The sequence below is a fragment of the Channa argus genome, chromosome 6 (genome assembly GCF_033026475.1).
Source record: "Channa argus isolate prfri chromosome 6, Channa argus male v1.0, whole genome shotgun sequence".
NCBI classification, from domain to species: domain Eukaryota; kingdom Metazoa; phylum Chordata; class Actinopteri; order Anabantiformes; family Channidae; genus Channa; species Channa argus.
The window spans coordinates 22,707,477-22,728,858 of NC_090202.1; the positions used below are offsets into that span (position 1 = coordinate 22,707,477).

General features: G+C 39.5%; 1 protein-coding gene across 2 annotated transcripts in view; it reads left to right on the plus strand.

Moving 5' to 3' along the window:
• Positions 1-21,382, plus strand: part of b3glcta (beta 3-glucosyltransferase a) — a 56,010-nt gene that overhangs the window by 24,516 nt on the left and 10,112 nt on the right. For both annotated transcript variants that reach the window (XM_067508172.1, XM_067508173.1), the window contains exons 4-11: positions 4,190-4,299; positions 9,504-9,580; positions 10,224-10,335; positions 12,064-12,200; positions 12,319-12,382; positions 13,300-13,431; positions 15,841-15,910; positions 17,923-18,036. In XM_067508172.1, the coding sequence (XP_067364273.1) occupies positions 4,190-4,299; positions 9,504-9,580; positions 10,224-10,335; positions 12,064-12,200; positions 12,319-12,382; positions 13,300-13,431; positions 15,841-15,910; positions 17,923-18,036 (816 nt within the window). The remainder of the gene's footprint in view (positions 1-4,189; positions 4,300-9,503; positions 9,581-10,223; positions 10,336-12,063; positions 12,201-12,318; positions 12,383-13,299; positions 13,432-15,840; positions 15,911-17,922; positions 18,037-21,382) is intronic.

The following is a 21,382-nucleotide window of genomic DNA, read 5'->3' on the forward strand; positions in this document are numbered from 1 at the left end:
TTTATTGGCATTTATCCTGACTAAACGTAGGCTGCTGTACGCTGACTATTTAGCCCAGCTTAATACAATTCCTAAAGCTGAACAAGTTGCTCAGCTCCTCTGCCAGGAGTAGACGACCTGCTCAGCAGAGTCAGCTGACAGACAGAGAGGAGGACGGGGGATCAGTGACTGATTTCTCTTTAAACTTCACAGTGATTGTGAGGACTATTTTTGTACGGTATGTTAAGGACAAAGATATTTGTCTATGTTGTAGTATGTACTGAATTCCTGACCAGTCAAACTGTTGTCGATCACCGTGGAGGACGCTGCTGTCGAATGGCACTGTGTTATACAGACCAATGTTGCTGTACTTAGCACAGCTTCACTGATACAAATGTGGTAAAATAAATAATAGAAACTCCTGTTAGTAGAAAGTAACAGTACTCAGCAACATCAAACGCCTCCAAAGTGACTATACAGTTGAATCAGCATATTACACTGTTTCAACAAAAAACTGAATATTGCGACCTATACGATTTATCAGTTTAGATTAGTTTCAACTGTGTGTACCAACTACTGTGTGTGTATTTGCTGATCCTAAAACACAGTTAAGTAGCTTTTTAGGTGTGGTTATTTCTGCTCTCCATAATATTTTTAAGTATAAATTAATTCCATCCAGCTCAAGGCTATAAAAAAAAAAACGGAATTACTTGAAATAAGTTATCTATGTTCTATATTAATCAAACGTTATATTGAGCAAATGTGTCTCTCTTTTTTTTATTATTGAATTGTATTTTATGTACAGTAATGCAAACGTGTTGGCATTATACATCAGCCATAAGCCTTCCTTCTCCCAAAAGTTCGACTTGAAAAAACTAATCGGTTACCAAATTCTGCAGTTATGTGAGGACAGAATCTAATTTCAATTCCCCGAACAATTCACCTTGTCAAGCACCCCCAGTAACTTTAAGGCTCAATGCAATAACCCTTAACCCGCCAACAACAGCCTATTTGAATAATGTGGAACACAATAGTTTAGTGTGTTAACATTGTTAATCTGCATAGTTGATGCTAATGAGAATCTTTTCGGCTTGTCCCTTCAGGGCTTGCTACGTTGATTTGGCATGCTTTTTTATGCCGGATTCCCTTCCTGTCACAACCCTCCCATTTTACCCAGGCTAGGACGGGGCCACACCTAGTGGGGTGGGATTCAAACCTGCGGCCATCTGCATCCCAACCCAATGCGCTACTATTGAGTTGCCAGGCCCTGATGAAAATAGGATACATTTTTAGCATGAAGTTTTGGGTAAATTAAAACTTTTCAGTCCATCATTAAACTTTTTTTCTTTAAGTTGTACTCACATTAAGCACAGTTGCCTTGTACCTTGCTGGAGGACAATTGTCCTCCCTCTCCTCTCCCGGCATTCGATCACACTGCACTATAGCGATCCATGCCTGAGCACACTAACATCACCACCATGTGACATTGACTTCATTTCGACAGGAACCCGACTTTGTTTTGTACTGAAGCGCTGTTTTTGTCACAGCATTGCCTGCTCAGACACAGTTAGTGATCACACTAGATCTTTTCCCTAGAGCAGGTGTATTAATATTCAAGCAGGCCAGGGCGCAGTAGGATTGACAGTGCCCAACGATCCCACTATTCCAACAAAACTTCAGAAATCAAACATGCTTGGACACGTTACAGATTGCAGGGAGTGAGTGTGCCCTAAAACTTTAGAAAGAATTGGGGATTTGTCTTGTAGGATTCATCATCCATGATGCTTTGGGGAACCTATCGCCATGCGATATGGCGATACTATGTTGAGTGCACAAACCAGAAATGTGATTTTAGGCTTAAACATTAATGGAGAAACCAACAAATAAAAGCTTTTGTACTGCCTTGCCCTTGGAACAGTGCACACAAAATGTCTCCCATCTGTGAGACGTCGCAATAAACCTGCAGTACAGAATTTCTTAACAACTTTGTAGAAATCACCTATCCAATCAAACACTGATCAACACTCCAGCCACACCCAACACTCAACCTAACCACCAGCCTTCTGACAAAACTCCTCTCTTACAATGCTGTTGCAAAAATTGCATGTTTTCTTCAGAAAACGCAGCCTTTTTCTAGTTACATTTATATTCTTCTCACTGGATAATCTCACCTGCCACCGAAAAGTGCTTTGTGGCATTGTTTTAGGTCTTTGTCTTTAAATTGAATACAGGTAGATCTATTGATCACACATGTATTCTGGGATGGTCTGCCATGAGTGTCAAGGGAGTGCACAAAGGTAATTTCTTTACCTGAAAGGAGAGAGACAGGAATGATGGAGGTGAAGGAAGAAGGCCACTATAATAGGATTTTTCCTTTTCCCCCTTTCTCCCCGTTGTTTGATGATTAATCGAAACCCATTAGTGTAGAGCCAAGGCCAGAGAATTCAGTCTTAATTAGTTTCTTTTTTTACCCCTCATTCTCCTTTGCTTTGACATGCGCTACGCATTATCTACACAATGAGGGATTGGCAAACCGCTTATCTGATTTTGCTGTTAGTCACATGCTGGTCTTATTATTGCTGTACTGTGCAGTATCACAAGGCTGATACCTCACCAGGAGCTTTAAATTGTACTGCTTTACGTGAAACCAGATGCATGCACATGTACACATTTAGCAAACTCCGCAGAAGGACATTTAGGGGTGGTGTAGAGGTGTCCCCTCGTTAAGCTCGGCTCCTGGCAGAGGTTAGATCTGTTTGGGAGATGGACATGCTGAGATTTAGCAAGTAATTCCCCCCTCACCAAGGCTCCAGGATCAATGGGATCTTTGTTATAGATGGAGCAAAGAGCGACACACCCAGCACCACTTAATTTAACTGATGTGAGACAGATTCTGTACACTGACTGTTTACCCCCGACCTGGTGTTAATATCTGAACGAAGGTTTGAAATAGGTTCAAGTAGATTCATTGAGGACGATGCAATCCATCTAATCCTGCCACTGCCCTCCTTCCTTGTATTGCTTTTCCAGAACTATTCCAAAGGGAAGATTATAGACCTGTCAGCAGCTGCTGTTACTTATTTATGTTTTGAAACCACAAAATGCTCATAGTCAGCACATTCTGTGAAGCTCCATGGGAAGAATTCCTTCTAGTAATCATAATTTATGGTATAGCCTTTATGGCTACATTCTGTACAAGTACTTAAACTGGTAATTAAAATGTTTAAAACCTGGGAGAATTATTTGGCACAGAGCCTGCTGTGTTTGTTTCACCTCAAATTAAGAAAAGTAATAAAAATGCAAAGACAATAAGGCGTGTAATTTGCATCAGTGGGAAGTTTCTGAGATTCCGGTCACATCAGGAAAACTCCAGCAACTCTTCTGCTTTTCCTCTTACTTCACACCTGGAAACTGACTCCCACCTGTCTGCTCTAAACCCTTGAAAACCCTTTTTGTGGTCTCACAGTTACTCTAGCCAGGTGCTGAAAACTTCATTTTGACGCGAGGGAGAGCTCACAGGATTTAGGAGTTGTCAAATATAATTGTACAGAGCCAAAGACATAATGACAGATTTTTATTTATTTTTTTATTCCCTCCCTACCCCCCCAGTCCTGTGGTCTAGTTTTGACTGTACTGGTCGTGAGAGCCTCAGGGTTTATGTGGACTTGTTTGTGCAGCCAATGTCATTCTTCACTGAGCTGTGTCGCATTTACTGCCCCGCAAATGGATTTCATATGAAAAGGAGCTGCAGCATGCAGGGCCATTGAGGAAGATGGTATCTAAACTTGTCATCAGTGTTGAATCAGCCAGTATGAGTAGTTTTTAAACAGAAGGTATTGATCTCCTACAACTTTGTCTTTAACATGCAGTAAGCAATACAGAGTCTGTTGTGTTGCTCAATCAGAAATGGACAGCTGGGCTACACCACATTTTGGGTGTTGCAGCACCTCAGAGAACGACTCTGTCTGCTATTCTTTTATTAAGTAACCCAGTCTGGGTTGTGACATTTACATACCCTCTTCTCAAGCCAATTAAGTTCTTGATATCCTGGTTATTATCACCAGGCCAATAATGGAGATTAGCAAAAGTCACCTCAGTTATTCAGACCGTGGCTCTTATCTCGTCTTGCACCCTGAAGGTCATTGATTGCCATGATCCTTTTTCACAGTATGTGAGCAGTCTCACATCTCTGTCCTTTGTGCTTCTCCAGACCTGCGGGAGATAGTGTTCGTCATCCAGAGTCAAAGCAACTCCTTCCATGTGAGGCAGGCAGACGGACGAAGAGCAGATTTACTCAAGCAGGCACACAGCCTCACAGAGGTAAGGATCAAGTCAGCTTTCCGTCACACCAACACATGCTCTTATTTTGGCAGGCAAAGAGCACATGAAGGCTGACATACAGCATGTGTAGGTAACAGTCAGCTCTAACAGCAAAACTCACATCTGAATGTGAGTTGTTGTAAGCAGTGTGTGTTGCCACATGGTGTCAGCACTGATTTTAAAAAAAGAAAATCATTCATAATATTTAAATTTTTTTTAATTGGAAATCCATTTGGGAGAAAGCTCACAACATGATTTCACTACATAGAAAGTGAGCTTTAATAAACATTTGCCATTTGTTGCACTCAAAATTTTAAATATTGAATACAAACATGAAGAATTATTCATGTTACCCTCCAGATTAAACTTCTAATAAGTCCTAAATAAAAAAATCCACTTTGAAATGTGCAACACTCTCAGCTCCCTACAACATCAAATCATGTGCTTACTTATAATTTTATTTATTTAGAAAATTCAGCTTTGATGTTCAGATGTATTGCTCCATTTAGCAAACCAACTTTTCTTATTTACTGTAGGTAAATTTTTAACGAGTAGTGATTATAATCCACACTCATATGTTCATATTAATGAGTATTGTAGTTCCTGTTCATAAGTCGTAGTCGCATAAGGCTAGAGGAAAGAAAATTAGAACATTTATGCCACGACATCCTCTCAGTATTTCATGTAATTTGTCAGATTTCCTTAAGCACATCAGCATCATGTCATAGAAAAAACAGGGAGCAAGCACATTTTCAGGCCATAACGCACTTTGGTTCTGTTCATTAAATATTTACACAGCAGATGAAATGTGCTGTAATCCATTAGTTATATTTCATTTATGTTGGTTAAATACAGCATCACTAATGACAATATGCACTAAATTGGATGAAGGCACTGCTCGTTGTGTTTCTATTATCAGGGGACCAATTTGGATTGTCTCTTTGGGTTTGTGGATCTGTGGCCTTGGATTTTTCTCTGACTCAGAAACGTTATGATTTGATGTCGTTTCCACTGCTTGATGTCGCACACCTTTTATTGACCGACTGAATGAAAGAGACCATATTTGCTTATATAAATAAGCAAAGTGAGTCATAATTTTTCAGTTCAGACCTGTAGTTATGATTTTAAAGTAATCTCAAAATATTTGGTGTAGCACAATTTGAATACAGCACTCTCTTTTTTTCTAATTTCTGTCGCGTCTCCTATATTTGTGTGCAGCAAGCCTGAATTCCTGCACTCCACCCCTACATAAGATTAACAGCAGCAGCCGATTCCTGATTTTACTTAAACCTAATAAATTTAAGGTTTAGGACACAGACTTTGTTCGCTGGTTGTCCACTACCCGGACACACTGCACACACTCCCTGTAATAAATAGTGGCATCAGTCTGTGCCAGTAGATATGAAAAGATTTCGTTAGATTAGTTAGTTCTATTTTACAGGGGGCAGCTGTAACTCAGTTGGTAAAGGCAGTCGTACATGGAGTTGTCCTATATGTTGAAGTTTCTCCGGGCAAGACACTGAACCCCCAACAGCCCATTCCCCTCCCCAGCTGTGTAGTGCCGGTCCAAGCCTGGTAGAAACTGGGGAGGGTTGCGTCAGGAAGGGCATCCGGCGTAAAAACTGCCACATCAACATGCGGACAATGATACGCTGTGGCGACCCTGAACTCTCGGGATAAGCCGAAAGGACAATAAAATAAAAAGGTTAGTTAGATTTTACAAGATAAGACATCTTTAAAATGTAATTTCGCATCGTGTTGTGTTTGCATTTATGATCTCAGAGATGACTCGTATCTGTAGCATGTGATTACTACTTCTCAAAGGGCCAGTAACAAAGTTAAGAGATTTTTAAAGAGATATAAGACCATAAGACCCCTTATGAACATAATTTGGAGCAGTGGTTGTAGAAGTGAGTTGGAAAAAGTAAAAAGCATTGCTTACTGTACCCCTCCTTCATCCACACCACCTTTGTGCCCATCACTCAGGCTGTTACCCTGTGCTAACACATTCCTTTGGCCAGAGACAACTATTACATAGCTACTCAGTACAGACAGCTGTGTGAGACAAAGACACAAGGACCCCAGCAGGGCGACGGTGAGAAGTTGGGAAGCTCTGCTTTATGCAAATATACTGTGACAGGAGTCCAGTGACGGCCAGCGGAGAACCAGGCAAGAGGGTTTCTTTTCCAGAGTCACCACCTGACATGAATTGCCCAACATTGCTGGTGTGTCTGCCAGATACACCAAGTTTCCAGTCTTGGCAAAGTGTGTAAATAAATATGCTTAACACAAGACACATCCAGATAGCGCTTGGTGGTCCAACAGTTCCCCCAGAGTCCAGTGATTTGTCGCTCTAAATGTCAACATGCCATTACAGAGCAGTTTCCCTTTGTGGCTGTGAGCAGGAAGTTCCTGAAAAGGTGAGGGAGCTCCTCAGTGACACTATGCAGAATAAATAAAGGTTAAAAAACAAACTCTCAGCAGAAAGCACACAGAGAGCTGTATCAAGACTGCTCTGAATTATGGTAAACACCTCGTCAGAGCTGGAATTTACAAAAGAACATTTTAAATTCTCCCATTTATCATAATTTCTCCTACTTTGTACTACATCCAACACTTGACTCGCACCTCTGAGCCACAACACATGTTAGCTTTTCATTTTGCTGTGGAACAGTCGTAAAGGTTGTTCCTGTGTTACCGAAAGAAAAACATTGACGCTTCAGTTAATGATGTGACAGATTTTCTCAATTTGCAGCTGCTAGACACGTTTGATGTACTGTGTGTTGTGGTGCATACTGTACCTACAGAAGGCTTTGTGCAAATCCCTGCAGTGTGTTCAATATCTCTTGAAAGAGAAAAACCAGACAGTGAATCGAGGACCTACTCAGGACTGAAGGTTGAGCTTTAGTCCCGGTCTTTCTTCCTTTTTGTGGGTCACAAAAAAGGAGAAATGTTGACAACTATTCTGAAAAACCCAAACATGTTTGACTTAAAGCTTCATTGTGATTCTTTGTGTCGCTACATTTTAAGATTTATTTATCTGATCACTGCACCTCAGACAGTAAAGTGTATGATCAGTAGTTCTGTCTTCCAGCCTTTTTTTTTTTTTTTTTAAACTACACACAGTATTTCTGTTTGATCCTCGTCTGACTGTGGAAGGCTTTGTGATATCCACACATTCACACAGACAGGAACTTGTGTATTCTGTGTCGTGGCTCACAGCCGTGCTCCCACTGTCAGACATTCTGCCTTCTGGGAGGAATTCATATTACATTTATATAGTAGTTTTGTCATTTAGCCGATGCTCATATCCACAGAGACACGCAGAACAGAATGAGATTAAATTGTGAAGCCTTTTAGAAAACACAGTGTACTCTGCTGCTGCTGCAAATCCTTCCTCACACATCACTTGTGTTGCTCAACAATTTATGCATTTAAGCAGCAACTGTGATGAAAATATTTTAAAATGCGTTCATGTTTTTCAGCTATAAATTAAGGCTCATAAATGTCACTTCTGACTGCAGCTCATTGCTGATGTAACTTTGACAGGTGACTGCTCAGTGTCCCCTTCAGTCCCTCCTACCATTAAAATCACAGTTTCCTGTCCTTCCATTACAACCAGGTTGCAGTGACCCCCGACGCCTCCAAAGTCACAAAGTAATGAGTGACCTATTTGTTGCACGCACATCCACACAAGCACTGGCCTCATATACGTTGATTAGGAGCCTGAAGATTGCACACGATCATCATAAAAAAATTTGGCTTTTCTTCTTTAGCTCCTCATTTAGCAGAGGATTGTCAACAGTGCTTCGATGTGAAGGCTTTGTTTTTCAGATTGCATAATTATTATTTGAAGCCCACACTTTCTATTTATATTTTCCCCGTTGTTCTTTTAAGGTAACAGCCGTCATGTGAATGTCAAATAGAGAGCGGCTTAATCAAACACCATAGGTGTCATCATGCCATTAGCTTTGAGATTAAACTCATTAGAGGAAACCAACAAACTTCAGTCGACTAATAGAGTTTAATAAGTGTAAACAGTGTCAGACTCATCGGCGAAATCAAACAGGCTGCTGTTAGACAGAGCAGCTCAGAGGAGACAGTTCCCCATGACTTCCTGCACGATGAGTGGACCGTGCTGTAATGAACCACAGAGTTTTACGCTTGGCTGCTTTGTTTTTCTTGCAGTGTAAAACTCGGACTCTCCCAGACAATCTTCACACACCTACTCTCTGTCCCTACAGGAAATCTTGCTGGTGCTGATTTTTTGAATGTGAGCACTGTCCACGTCCCAAAACGTGTATTTGTACACAATATGGCAAGCTATGATTGATGTGGCTCCGACGTGTGTTTCTTCGTGCGAAGAAATTTCCAAGAATTTATAATTGTGGGCTGTGTGAATCTGACACGGTTGACCATCACAGAAAATAACAATATCCTGCACTTTTAATTTTAAGCAGCAGCCCTGAAGGATTTAAAGAATCATACTAGTCTCATAGAAACATCAACTGAATAAAACATGGGCAGAAAAATATATAATCATAATAATTAAGGACATCGGGATTTGAGTAATGCCAAATTAATTATACTTGTGGCTGAAACATCACCTTCTTCAAACACGTATAGACCACAGAACCTGTGTTTATGAGATTTAGCATATCCCTGATTTCTGGAAACCTACTGCTCTACTGCTCATCAGGATCCATTTATGACTGTCACCACATTCAATAATATAGAACTTGAATGTAAAATGAACAAAAAGGAAATCCAGACTTACTCTTCTCTGTGATAGATTAGACTCCTGAAATGAGTCACAACGAGTCTGCTGTTAGATTGTCACCTTTTAGAGACATGACTAGAAAATGTGCGTGGCTGCACACTCACAAATGTAAAACACACAAAGCTGCAGAAATGGTTCAACGCTGAAATGCTTAGTATGGGCAATTTGTAATAAATGGACTAAAACATGCCACACTACTGGTATGGACATTTGCTGTAGGTAAGAGACTGGGACAGGCGTAGACCAGAATGGTCTCATTAGCATTGATCAAACCATTGATCCTATATTTGGAGGACAGTCTCTGTAAACAGGATCAGCTGTTGGTCCTTCAGTGCAGAAAAGCTGCTTTAATTGCCTTTAGCTTTGTGCAGCTGTTGTGCAGTTACTGAGAATTATCTCTGCCTTGTGTGGTCTTTTCTTTCAGAAAGCGCCGTTGGTTTTGCTCCTTCACACTTTATCAGATAATGAGGGAGATTGGAGTATCCTTCCTCTGCTGCCTTAGTAAGTATCTCTGAAAGCTCACAATCGACTGAGCATGTGAGTGATCTGATAATTAGGAGACAAAATGTGGACAAAGTGTCACAAACGCTCTGTCTTCTTACGCTTTTAGACATTATATTTAGGTTTTGAGGACACTTTGCTTACCAAGATTTAGGGCTACTGGTTTCTTACAGCACGGCAACTGAGATTAATTGCTTCGCATTATGATGAATTCCTTCTTAATGCGTTCTAATCTGTGTCAATAAACCTATTGCTGCGGTTACCGAGTGGTCTGAACAGCATGATAACGACATTAGCTACACCCGTACACAATCTTAGACCTTCTCACAAATATGGGCTTAGTGTTTGGTGCAATGAGAAATAACATCATAAAGATTTAGAACCCAAATCATCAAAAGAACCCAAACCCATTACAGAACCACCATCCCAGAAAGAAGTCTGTGTGCTTCTGATGTGTTTTGCTCTTTCTGCCCTTTAGGGAAAACTCTGTTGCTCCCTTGATCTGACTGAGCCTCATTTACTTAGTACTTCGGACTAAAATGGAAAAAATCTGAAATTTGTGTGTGCATGGCAAAGTTTCATTTATTGTTGTTTTATTATCTACCTCCAGTTTTGATGATACTCTTTTGTCTTTGTCTATCAGCTTGTCGCACTCCTTCGGGAAAAACTCATCCTGGTTTGTATTTCTCGAAGAGGAAACAAATGTGAAGCTGACAAAGCTTCTTCAAGTCCTTGCAAAATTTGACAAGAATAAAGTAAGTGTAAAATCTTCATTCCGTGCCTCTGTCTTGGTCTCTCTGTCTGTCTTTCTTTGTCTGTCTGTGCCCAATTCATCAGTGAGACCAGAACCGGCTGTCCTGAGCTCCAGCTTAGTTAATCATTGGTTCAATTAAGCGATACAATATCAGGTTGGCTCCCGCTCATCGGCTGCTGTGCTGACTTCCACCATCACACTCCTGTCAGACATGTCACCCTAGTGTCTGCTCAGGACCTAATTTAAGCCCCAGCTCTGCACTCAGGAAATTATTTTTCTTGAATATGAATTGGTATGGCAGGTCAAATATCGGATAAACGGCGGAGTCAAAAAATCGCACATTTGTTTAATAATGAAAAGATTTTTCTTTATCTAGTTCAGCAAAATAACTTTGTCAATAATTAGTTTATGAATTTTTTAAACAAGACTTCACAAGTTCAAGTTCGAGCTGGTTTTTACGTGAAGGGTATTAAACTTTATTCCAAACCCAACATTGAAACATTATTTAATTTTATCAGCAAACACCAAAGTTTGTCCTGGCCTGTATCTGCAAAGCTCTGCAAAACAATTCAGAGATGGAAGTCATTATTGTTTGAATATCTGTGACCTTATTCTGAGAAGGAGTAGGGAAAAAAATACAACAGCTTATGATTTGATTCATTCCTATGGGCTGAGAGCAAAGACTCGAATTTGTTACAGCTCACTGTGTTCAGCTTTGCATTGTGATTAGCAAGAGAAAATGACTTTTCTTGTCAGAACATTATAAGAAGAGTTTCCACGTTTAAATTAGAACTCACCAATTAGACATGTTGATTTATTGGCTGATGTCACTCTGTAACTCTCAAATATACCATACCATTATATCCACATGGCAGTGTTATTGTGGGTGGATGTGGCAGCAAGGGAGAAAGTATGAATGCTGGTCACGATAATGCAACAGCCTGCAAAGAGAAAGCTGGTGTGTTTGAACCATGATTAGTAAGGTGAGACATGGGTAGGCCAGTAGAGGAATGCTGCCTTACCTCTGCCCCATCTTTATCAAATTTAAATGATTTAAACAACTTCTGTTCAGAGGTTAACAGAGGATAACTTAACTTCACATTCTTCATCATCGTTTTTACAATTTCATTTTTGTGTGGAGTAAACAAACCTAATAGGAAGTGGTGGTGTGATGTTAACCCAACCAGCTGCTGGTCGTAGCCTTAAATCTCCCATACAGATGTGAAGGCCATATCTTCTCATCTAACTTGGATAATTCCTGAAATGTTAGCATCCCACCCCGTCATTTGTCCTGGTTTGGTGTGCTAAGAAGGGAGTCAGAGACAATGAGTGATTCTTTGAGATCGAGTAAAGTGTACAAGAGAAAAGAGACTCAAACTGCAGATTTTGTGCAGTAACTGCTCTGTTGCCAGAAGCAGTGCCAGAGGTTGGTTGTGTTTTTTCTCCAAATATGTCAAGAATTATGATGGGAACAACAAAGCCTGACACCTTTAAACTTTTTTTAAAGCAAGGCTTCAATGAGGAATGAGAAAATCAAATTTTTTGTTTTTCCAGTAATAAGTCTGTTCACCAGAAAAAGTTAAAATCTTATCTAGCAGTGTGAGATTTCACAAATTAGACCAGAAACCCAACTGTTTCTCCTTATGAAAATCCACACATTTTCAAGTGTGGAAAAAGTAGTTTTGTACTGTTAACACATTGAAATGTGTGTCTTTAATTCCTTTGCCAGGAGTGGTTTCTTGGTAAGTCCCTCCATGACGTGGAGTCCACCATCATCCATCACTACGCCTTTGCAGAGAATCCCTCCGTCTTTAAATATCCAGACTTTGCCGCTGCTTGGGCCTTAAGCATCCCCCTTGTTGTTCGGTATGAGCAGTAAATGTGTAACTTGTGAAGCTCACATGACTTATTCCATATTTTCATTGCTTTCTGTTTCATTATTATTGAACATTTTAACCAACAATTAGTGACCTTTTTTTTGCAGTCTTGCAAACAAAGTGCGAGATGAGCCACTTAAATCTGACTTCACCATTGACCTGAAACATGAGGTAACACGATGTCACACAAGTGCAATAATACCTGTTATATGTGAAAAGTAATGAATAGACTCCTAGTCTTTCTAACAGTTTTCTTGTTTCTCACAGTCAATGCCAACCTGTTATAATTTATTTGCACAAAAAGAACGAGGCATGAAATCCATTTCACCTTGTAGTGAAATCTCATTACTTTGGAGAATTGTCATGGTGAAGGCATTGAGGTTCTTATTTTTATCACTGAAATACAGTCAGGGAAGCATCTAGGGATTTGTTGAGTAAACACAGCATCAGGCATATCAGGCACAGTCTAGAAAAGGTGGTTTGGTTAGGGATGGGATAAGTTCAGTCCTAGTCATTCACTTAAAATACTGTATATTTTTCATATGTTTAAAATGATCTTATCCACAGGTTGGTTGGATGGTTAAAAAAACAATATAAAGCCTTATTTTTTTACTGATAATGTGCCTTTAAACACACACAATATTTATGTGCAAAAAACAAATATTGCATAAATCCTCAAGGTCAATACAGTTCACTGCCTGTAGATGGGCTTGAGGCTGTAAGTCTACAGAACATTACTGTTACTGAGTTTTCCAGCTGCCAATAGTCCCACAGCACTGATTGTAGTGCCTTCATTACATATTCCTTTACTGTAACCCCACTATCTTCCCCTGAGTAATACCAAAAGTAAATTCTAGGAAGAAGCTACAGTGATACTCACCAGCTCTAAATCTCTCCCTCTCCACCATCTCTTTTATTTTATCTGTCAGTCATCTCAAACATTAAATATGCTCACTAGAGTTTCGTTGTGAGTTTGTGTTTATTACAAAAGAAAACAGAGCATCCCACATCTCCCTAGTTTTTAATAATGTGTCAAAGATTACATCTTGTCTTTAGCTTGGAAACAAGCTTACTGTGTCTTGTTACAGGTTGCCTTGTTTATCTGGGACGGTGGGAAGGGTCCACGTCTCACTGCTGTTCCTGAGCTGTGCACTGAGCCGGACGACTCTCCTCAGGCCCTGCACTGTGCCACCACTCTGGGCAGTGAGCTTCCAATGTGTGTGAGTATCTGCCCTGTTTCTATATTAGGCTGATTGTCCTCCCATCCCTGGAAATGGAAAGGGAACAAAATTAAACAACATAAAACAGAGAGCGCTTTGCTGTCAGACGCTGGCAGCTCTGTGGCAATCAACAATATGTGGCCTTCGTGCTCATGGCTGAATCAAAGCCTCGCTGCACAACCACAAGAACAGTAGGCATTAACAAGAAAAGACACAAGACTTGCGTTTCTTTTTGCTAAATTCAATTTAGCCCTGCTCCAAGAAGGAAATACTCTTTTGTTGCTTAGCAACATCCTATTGTGTCCTCAGCTTCCAGTTTTATCTGACAGCATGTTCTGCCTTATTTTCCTCTAAACATGCGAGCGTTTTTCATTTCTTACTCTGAGTGTATACCATCATTATAAGAACACCATTGGTCCCATCCACCTCATCATCAACCAGACAGAATAGATTGGTGGAGTTTAACATACTCTGCTTTGTTTAGTATTCAGAAAAAAAAATTCACAATTCACATGCAAATTCCAGTTTTCCACAGCTTTTTTGCTTTTGTTAGCCATCTTACACACAGTTTGCACACACCTCATCAGAGTTTAGTTACGATTGTTGTATGTACCCCAATAAAAGACAAATCATGCCACTAATGTTGTAAGAAATTATAAATAAACTCTGTATGTCTAAAGCATATCAGTTTCCCTGCACTGATAAATGTGTTGCAACTGTTCGGAATTTAGTTTATTTAACATAACTAGGCTGAGTAATAAAGCACAATTATTCAGGAACTGATGCTACATAATTATAGGAATTCAGTGAATGTCTGTCTTTGTGAACAGATATTAGAGTCCGTTTTGTGTATAAGGGACGGATGTCTACGAGGCAGCTTCATATAATAATCCTGCTGTAAATAATTGGCACTTTGTTAAGGTCAGACTTTATGTTGTGTGGTGTCTAAGTGGGAGCCAGTGGGTGGGAGTGGCTGAGGAAGGAACATCATGACTGTGTCCTAAAGTGAGTAAGGTCAGTACTTTCAGAGAAAGGTTGCTTTCGAGTTTAGTCATGTATGCTGCTGCTCCTGAGTTTATTCCATTTGTCACCGGTGAAATGTATTGGATTACAAGCATTGTTATATTGATGTGTTTGCTCTGGATGAAAAAGTTTTTGAGCTGTTCAGAAAGGTCCAGTCCCTCAGCCCTGCTGCTGTTGACCACACATACACCACAAAAAGATCAATAAGGTTTGGTACAAAATAATGATGTTGCATGTTTTCTTTTTTTTCCTTCAGTGTTGTTGAGGTGAGTTAAATTTGAGATGCCAACTCTGCAGCTGAAAGTGTCCCAATTTTGATTTTTGTTCCCCCTCCCCCTCTATTTTTGATCTGAGCTTTTGCGATTCAAATCCCATAGTAGAGTTTGATGCATGTTTGTGCAATATGAACCGTTAGTTTTTACATGCGTGTGGTTCTCACCAGCCTGTCTGTTGAAATCAGCATCCTCATAAAACTACATTCATTCGACCAGAAAATGGGACGACGATTCAAGCAGCCGGTGGAGAAACATGAAGGTCACAGGTTTAAAAAGCATTCAGGGAGAAGCTTCCATTCAGACAAAACAAGAGGGGACGTACCCTAATTGGCCAGAGTTCGAAGCAGTTGTGAGACAAATTGCCAAGTGGGGCCACAGCTGCACTTGGCTACATTGCCAACAAGGAATCAAGTGCCTCGAGAGACAGATTCAAGGAAGAGGAGGCGATCAACAAAGTGGCTGCAGCAGCAAAACAAGTCTTTTTTATTTTAGGCTATAACCACATTTATCGAGGCAGTGCTTGTTTAAATTCACATCCAACATGAGTTAGAACAGAACAGACGCACAAAAGAGTAAGATATTGAGAGGAAAGGCTCATAATAAGAATCTATTGTTGAAGTTTTTGTGATGTTGTGTCAACAGTGCTTTTACTCACGTTGAGATGAGATGCTGCCTGTCTGTCTTTGTGACAGTCCCTTCCACTTTCTTCCATTGTATGTGGTAACAAAGGACATGGAGACGCAAATAGAGACGGTCTATTTTTAGTTTCATTCATTTCCCCTAATCTATCTTCCTTCCTTATTCGCGTCCTTTATATCCAGGGCTTTAACATTTCTCCTTCACCTCATTCAGCAGACAGTCCTGAATGTTTTACAGAAACTGGCACAAATGACCAAAGACCTTTTACAAAAAAATCTAGTTTAATCTAGTAGAATTCACTTTAAGGACAATAGCTCCCACTGATCATTTAGACACTTAATCTAGCCTCAGAAAAACTGAATTTCATCCATTTGTCTTCATGTAATGTAGATTCTGTTTTAATTAGTGAGTGATTTATGTTGTTTGTTCATGGAAGCACTTCTTTGATTCACTTTTCTTGTTTTCATCGAAGGGGGAGGCTGTAAATAAAGAAGATATATTTGTCGCTGTGAAAACGTGTGGGAAGTTTCACAGTGAAAGAGGTGAGTCACGCTCCCACTTTTACAGAATCCACCAGAGACCCACAATTTCCCTTTAAATGGCACAAGAAAGTCCAGTGCTGTGGTTTGCTTATAATGGACTTAATCTTTGGCATGTTTGTTTGTGTAAAATTATTCTTCATCATACCTGAAAAGATTGAGTCGTGTTGAGGCTTAAGAAATACCTTCATCGATGCAACACTCATGCAGATGTTAGGAAATCAATACTGATGTTCAGCCATTGATTGGCTCTGCCTGACATTAAACTATCTACAGTAAATCTGCTGATGGTGAAACCTGGTGTAATAAAAATGCTTCAGTCAGTAGATCAAATTGCAGATTCATTTTAAAGGAATCTGACAGTTTGTACTTTACATTTTAGAGGGTGTTGCTCCAAAGCAATTGCACTAATTACTTTAATTACCATGTCCTCTTCCAAGCTGCCATTATCAGTTTCAAATGTAGACAAGATAAAAGCAAATGTAGCTTAGATCAATAAGCAATAGACATGGAAGAGCCTCATATTTAATTTAAAGTGTCAGCCATTGTTAAGGCTTTTTAAATCTTCTCTGTCTGTTGTAATTATACAGTATTGTACAAAATAATCTCATGAAGATAAAAATGCACTTTAATCTAGAGTTACGTTAAAATATAAAGTTCAGTATTAAAGAATTAACTCAAAACTGAGCTTCTTTAGCTTTTATTCCGCAACAGTACTAGTGACCACCTTGTATACTACAACAAGAAACCAATTATCATTATCACTGCATTGAAGGGTTTTTTATGGTTCATTTTTAAAACATAAACACAAATGTAATTCCTGCATTCCTGTAAATGAATGACATTAAAGTTCCCTCTGACTGACACCACTTTGATATTAAACCTTTGATTTAAAATATTTCATCTGGTTACTCACACTATGAAGTTTGTAATCATGGTAAACCTGCCTTTCCAGAGCTCCAACAGATGACATCATCTGAACTCCTAATGATGAAAAACAGAGAAGTCAGAGGGAGGTTTATAGAAAGGAAGTTGAAAATTCGTGAAATTGCCCTTTAAACTCATCATCATCATCATTATTATTATTATTATTATTATTATTATTATTGGTAAGGTTTTGTGTTGTGCATTTTAGCATTGCAGTGTGGTCTTGCAGTAGCTATTACTCATAATACAAATAGTACATGTCCACTTAAACACTAATTGAATTTAGCTGTGTACACTTGCTTTTATAATCTATTCCATTTTCTAGTATGCTGGTATAAAGTTTTATTTATGGATGTGCAGGATATTCTGTTAGTGAAAACCACGTACAGCAGACTGAAGCTACAGCTTTCTGTTTCAGAAAGTTTCTTGTGTAGGTTGTGTTTAATTCTGTGCGTAGGCTGCTTTTCTGTTTAGTGTCTGTTTGGTTTATATAATTTCAATGTGGCAATCACACGTACGGTATAGAAAACTTGATGCCAGATATTATGTCACTTTTATTTAATAAATCTTAGCTGAAAGACACTGTAGCAATATACATGGTGGAAAACTACATGTGGTATAGATACAGTATTGCTCTCACCTTTAATTCTGCTGCTTTTTGGCAGAGGAGATAACGTCAGGAGGCTGCGTATCGCAGTATGCTGCAGTTCGCATCAGGCTAATTTACAAAAAAAATTTACAAAAGATTTCCCAGGAGAAAACACTGAATATGAAATTTAGCTGCTGAAACACAGCTAATGATCTGTGTTTGTGATTTTTATTTGGTAAAAACATTTATATGACTAATCACGAATCCAGGAGGGTTAGAGACTTCAACGATTAAAGGGAACATTTTGCCTTCATAACCTGTCCCTACTGATTTATTTCTTCACAAATACGTTAAATTGTCTCTAATATAAGAGAAACAACTGAGAAAACTTGTACTGCAATAAATATGAAATAATAATTTGCTCAGAGAAGTTCTCAGCACTGAGGGCAGAGGCCTGCTTTTTGTGAAACACTATTGATTTTTCTCCCCTTTGCTCTAGTTCCAGTGATAAAGAAGACTTGGGAAAAGGATGCCTTGTTTTTAGAGTACTACAGTGACCATGCTGATGCTTCAATACCAACCATTAATTTAGGAGTACCAAATACCGAAAGAGGTAAGAGCTCCTTTGGCCTCATTTAGACCACACAGATACAGGGAGACTTCAGTGAGGGTGCGGGGTCGGCTACAGATACAGTACGAAAAATATAATGGCAAACCTTAGTTGAAATTTCTACAATGTCACACCTTCTACAAGTCGATGGTGGGAGTAATTCAAACCTAAAATTGCAGGAGAATTGGAACTAAAGTGAGTGGGAGTACTTCTGTCAGAAATGGATTTGATCTTTTTCCCTCTGAAAGTGTGTTTTCCTCATACAGTGACAGATGTGCAAGGTTAGAGCTTTTTTATTCTGCCCCTCACATAAATAGCACTTTTTGTAGTTGATTTGTGCTTTCTTCATATTTCTTTCTTAGAATAATTGTGGGGTGATAAATGGGTCTGTTTCCTCTTTTTGTTTTCAAATTTAAAGAACTGAGAGCTATAAACTGCGCTCAACTCAGGCTTGGTGAAAATCCCCCACTGATTTCCACAGACTGTATGTTTGCTCCACATATTTGTTTGTTTAAGAGCAGGTCATAATCAGACAGCAGCTCAGTTCACCTTCCCTGGAAGTTTAACAAGAGCAAACTTTTAACCTTTTCTTACTGGGCTAAATGTCATTTAAATTACTAGTTTAATATTTTTTAAAACACACTCCAAGGCTTTGATGGCGAGATCAACATGGCTGGATTAGTGACCAGGCCTACAAGGGCCCACAAGGGCCTATTTCTGAAGTGTCATTTACTATTTCTTGTTTGAAAGTCACAGAACTTTGTGGTTATTTTACATATTTTATCAAAGAGGCACAACCATCTCAAAGAGAAAAAATGTTGGAAAAAAGGTGTGATGCACGAAAAGATAACAATCGATCTCCAATTGACACGAAATTACTAAACATACACACAGAGTCAAGAGTCAAAAAACAACAACAAAAGTGAAACAACAACCAAAAATACACACATCATACACATCATGTCCCTAGACAGTTAAGAATAACAACAAAAGAGACACAATGAGCAAAAATGTAATTGAAACTACCAAAAACAAGCACGTGGCAGTAAAAACAAGACACAAAATGAAAAATGAGTAGAAGCAAATTTTATAAAAAGACCAAAAAGATACACAACCTGAACAGATACAAGTGATATTTACAGTATCTTCTTGTTTAACTGTCCGCAAGAAAAGTCTCTAAGAACATTTTCACAAAATGGTTCCTTCAAATCTACAGAACATACTTTTAATGAAGGTATCACCTACTTAAAAAATATTGTAAAAAATATCAGAGTTTGTGGAAATATTTAGATTCTAGTGACAGAAAGAACATATTGTCACGTGTGAGGACAAGGAGATGCATAAAATAGTTTGCCCTAGTCCGAAGTCACAATCAAGGAGAAAACCAAGCATTCAGAGGTTAAAGAGGATCCATCTGGTGTTAAAGCGCAACGCTGATGCTCTTTGTGGAGATGCACCAGGCACTTGGAGGAGAGCCCTGGGGCAATCAGGCTTCTCTGGAAGGACAATATACCCCCCAGCTAGTCTGAGAGCCCACTGATCCTTCTGGATCTGCATAACCCAATAACATCCTAGGGGCTGGATTAAGGGATGCAGAGCTGGGCTGTTTCAACTTATGGCTTGAATCAGGTGCCAAGCAGATGGACTGAGAAACATTCCCTACTCTGAAAATAACCTAAATATAAATATTGTAGTGTGCCCCGACATATATCATATTATAATTATTATTGTTGTTGTTGTTATCATATTTATGTGCTTTTTAGACCAAACAATTCTAGGGTGTAGATTGTAGCCACTAGCTCCTGGGGAGCTTCTTTCAGAATTACACTACATCCCTTCAGGTGCTTTATTTGTGTTTGCACTCTAAAGTGACTCTGGACACAGACGCTTTCAAGAGCAGGACTGACCACATTTTCATAATGAATTTGTAGCTAAACCAGTAGCTAAATCGCCCTAGGATATAAATTGCAACAGCTCTGAGCTGTGTGGGCTGAGCGTTTGGCCAATCAGCTTAAACATTTGAACATGGTTTCTATTCAGCTAAGAACTACGAAAAAGGTCCTTCCATCCAAAATCACCTATTATTTGCACGTGGCATAGTCACCTAGTCTTCACATACACATTTCTATAAGTCAGGTTGTACCTTGAGGCAAGATTTGAGTGCCTGTCATTTGGGAATGGAGTTGACTGGAAGATCCATTTCTGAGTCTTAACTTGCTGACAAGACATCCTGACAATGTGACCATTTAATTTATAATCCCAGCAGACACTTAAATTTTGAATTAAGTTAGATTGTGTTAGTGAGATTTCAGATGTTTCCTCATGAGAATATTCTTGTATCAATAAATTATAGTACGGAAGAGTAGAGCCAGATGTCATATAATGAACATGAAATATATGCCAAAGCAAAACGTAAAGTAATCTGAAACAAGCAGACGAACATGTACACAGAACAGACGAATGCTCAGAGCAGTTGAGGGTGGTTTGCAAAGGCAGCACCAGCTCTCTGCCTCAGTGCGCTCCCTGGGTGCCTGAGGCAGGGCCATTTGGGCGCAAATTATTTTACAGTCTGATGGCTGTCGGCACAAAACGGCACCTAGGACCGCTCACATTGCACCTTAATGGGATGATGCATTGGCTGTAGCCACTTTTCGGCCCTTTTGTTGGAGAGAGTGAGGTTTATTCTCCAGCCTCTCTTCAGGCAGCTCAGTCCTTTAACAAGGACGTCTTTTGCAACCTATTTAAATGGAGGCAGTGAAGGGCGCAAACAGCCACTGGCTACTTACTGGAGCATGCAGACTAGTCTGTTACAGAGCTGAGCCTCTCCAAGAATACAAGTCAACCTTTCCCCGTGACAGTATTAGTTATCAGTCCAGCTTGTTTGGATACGCCACGCACCAGATTGACTAGCAACTCATTTGGCTTCCTGCTGCTAATCCACATGACTGCTGTATCCTCACTAGAATGGAATCACTTTGGATTGTTAAAATAAGACGTGAACTGCAAGTATCAGTTTGGAGTTTGATCGCATTTCTGAAAACGTGTGTCAATCCGGCAGCCAAGATTTTAGACCGATTTCAAACCTTTATGTCACTCACGATGGAAAACAATCCTTTGTGTTAAATGCAGAAGGATGTTATCCCAGCCAACCACATGACAGCAGAAGGGATCAATAGTGATAAAGGAGTTTCATGCTGCAACTGGTACAGACATTGTTGGTCTGTGAAGACAGATATGATGCATCTGTTTTTCTCCAGGCTGCTGTTATTTTCTCTCCACCAGTAAATGTAAATTTAGATCTTTACAACAACCAGCATATCCTGACCTCCTCTGGTGATCTCCCAGTAGT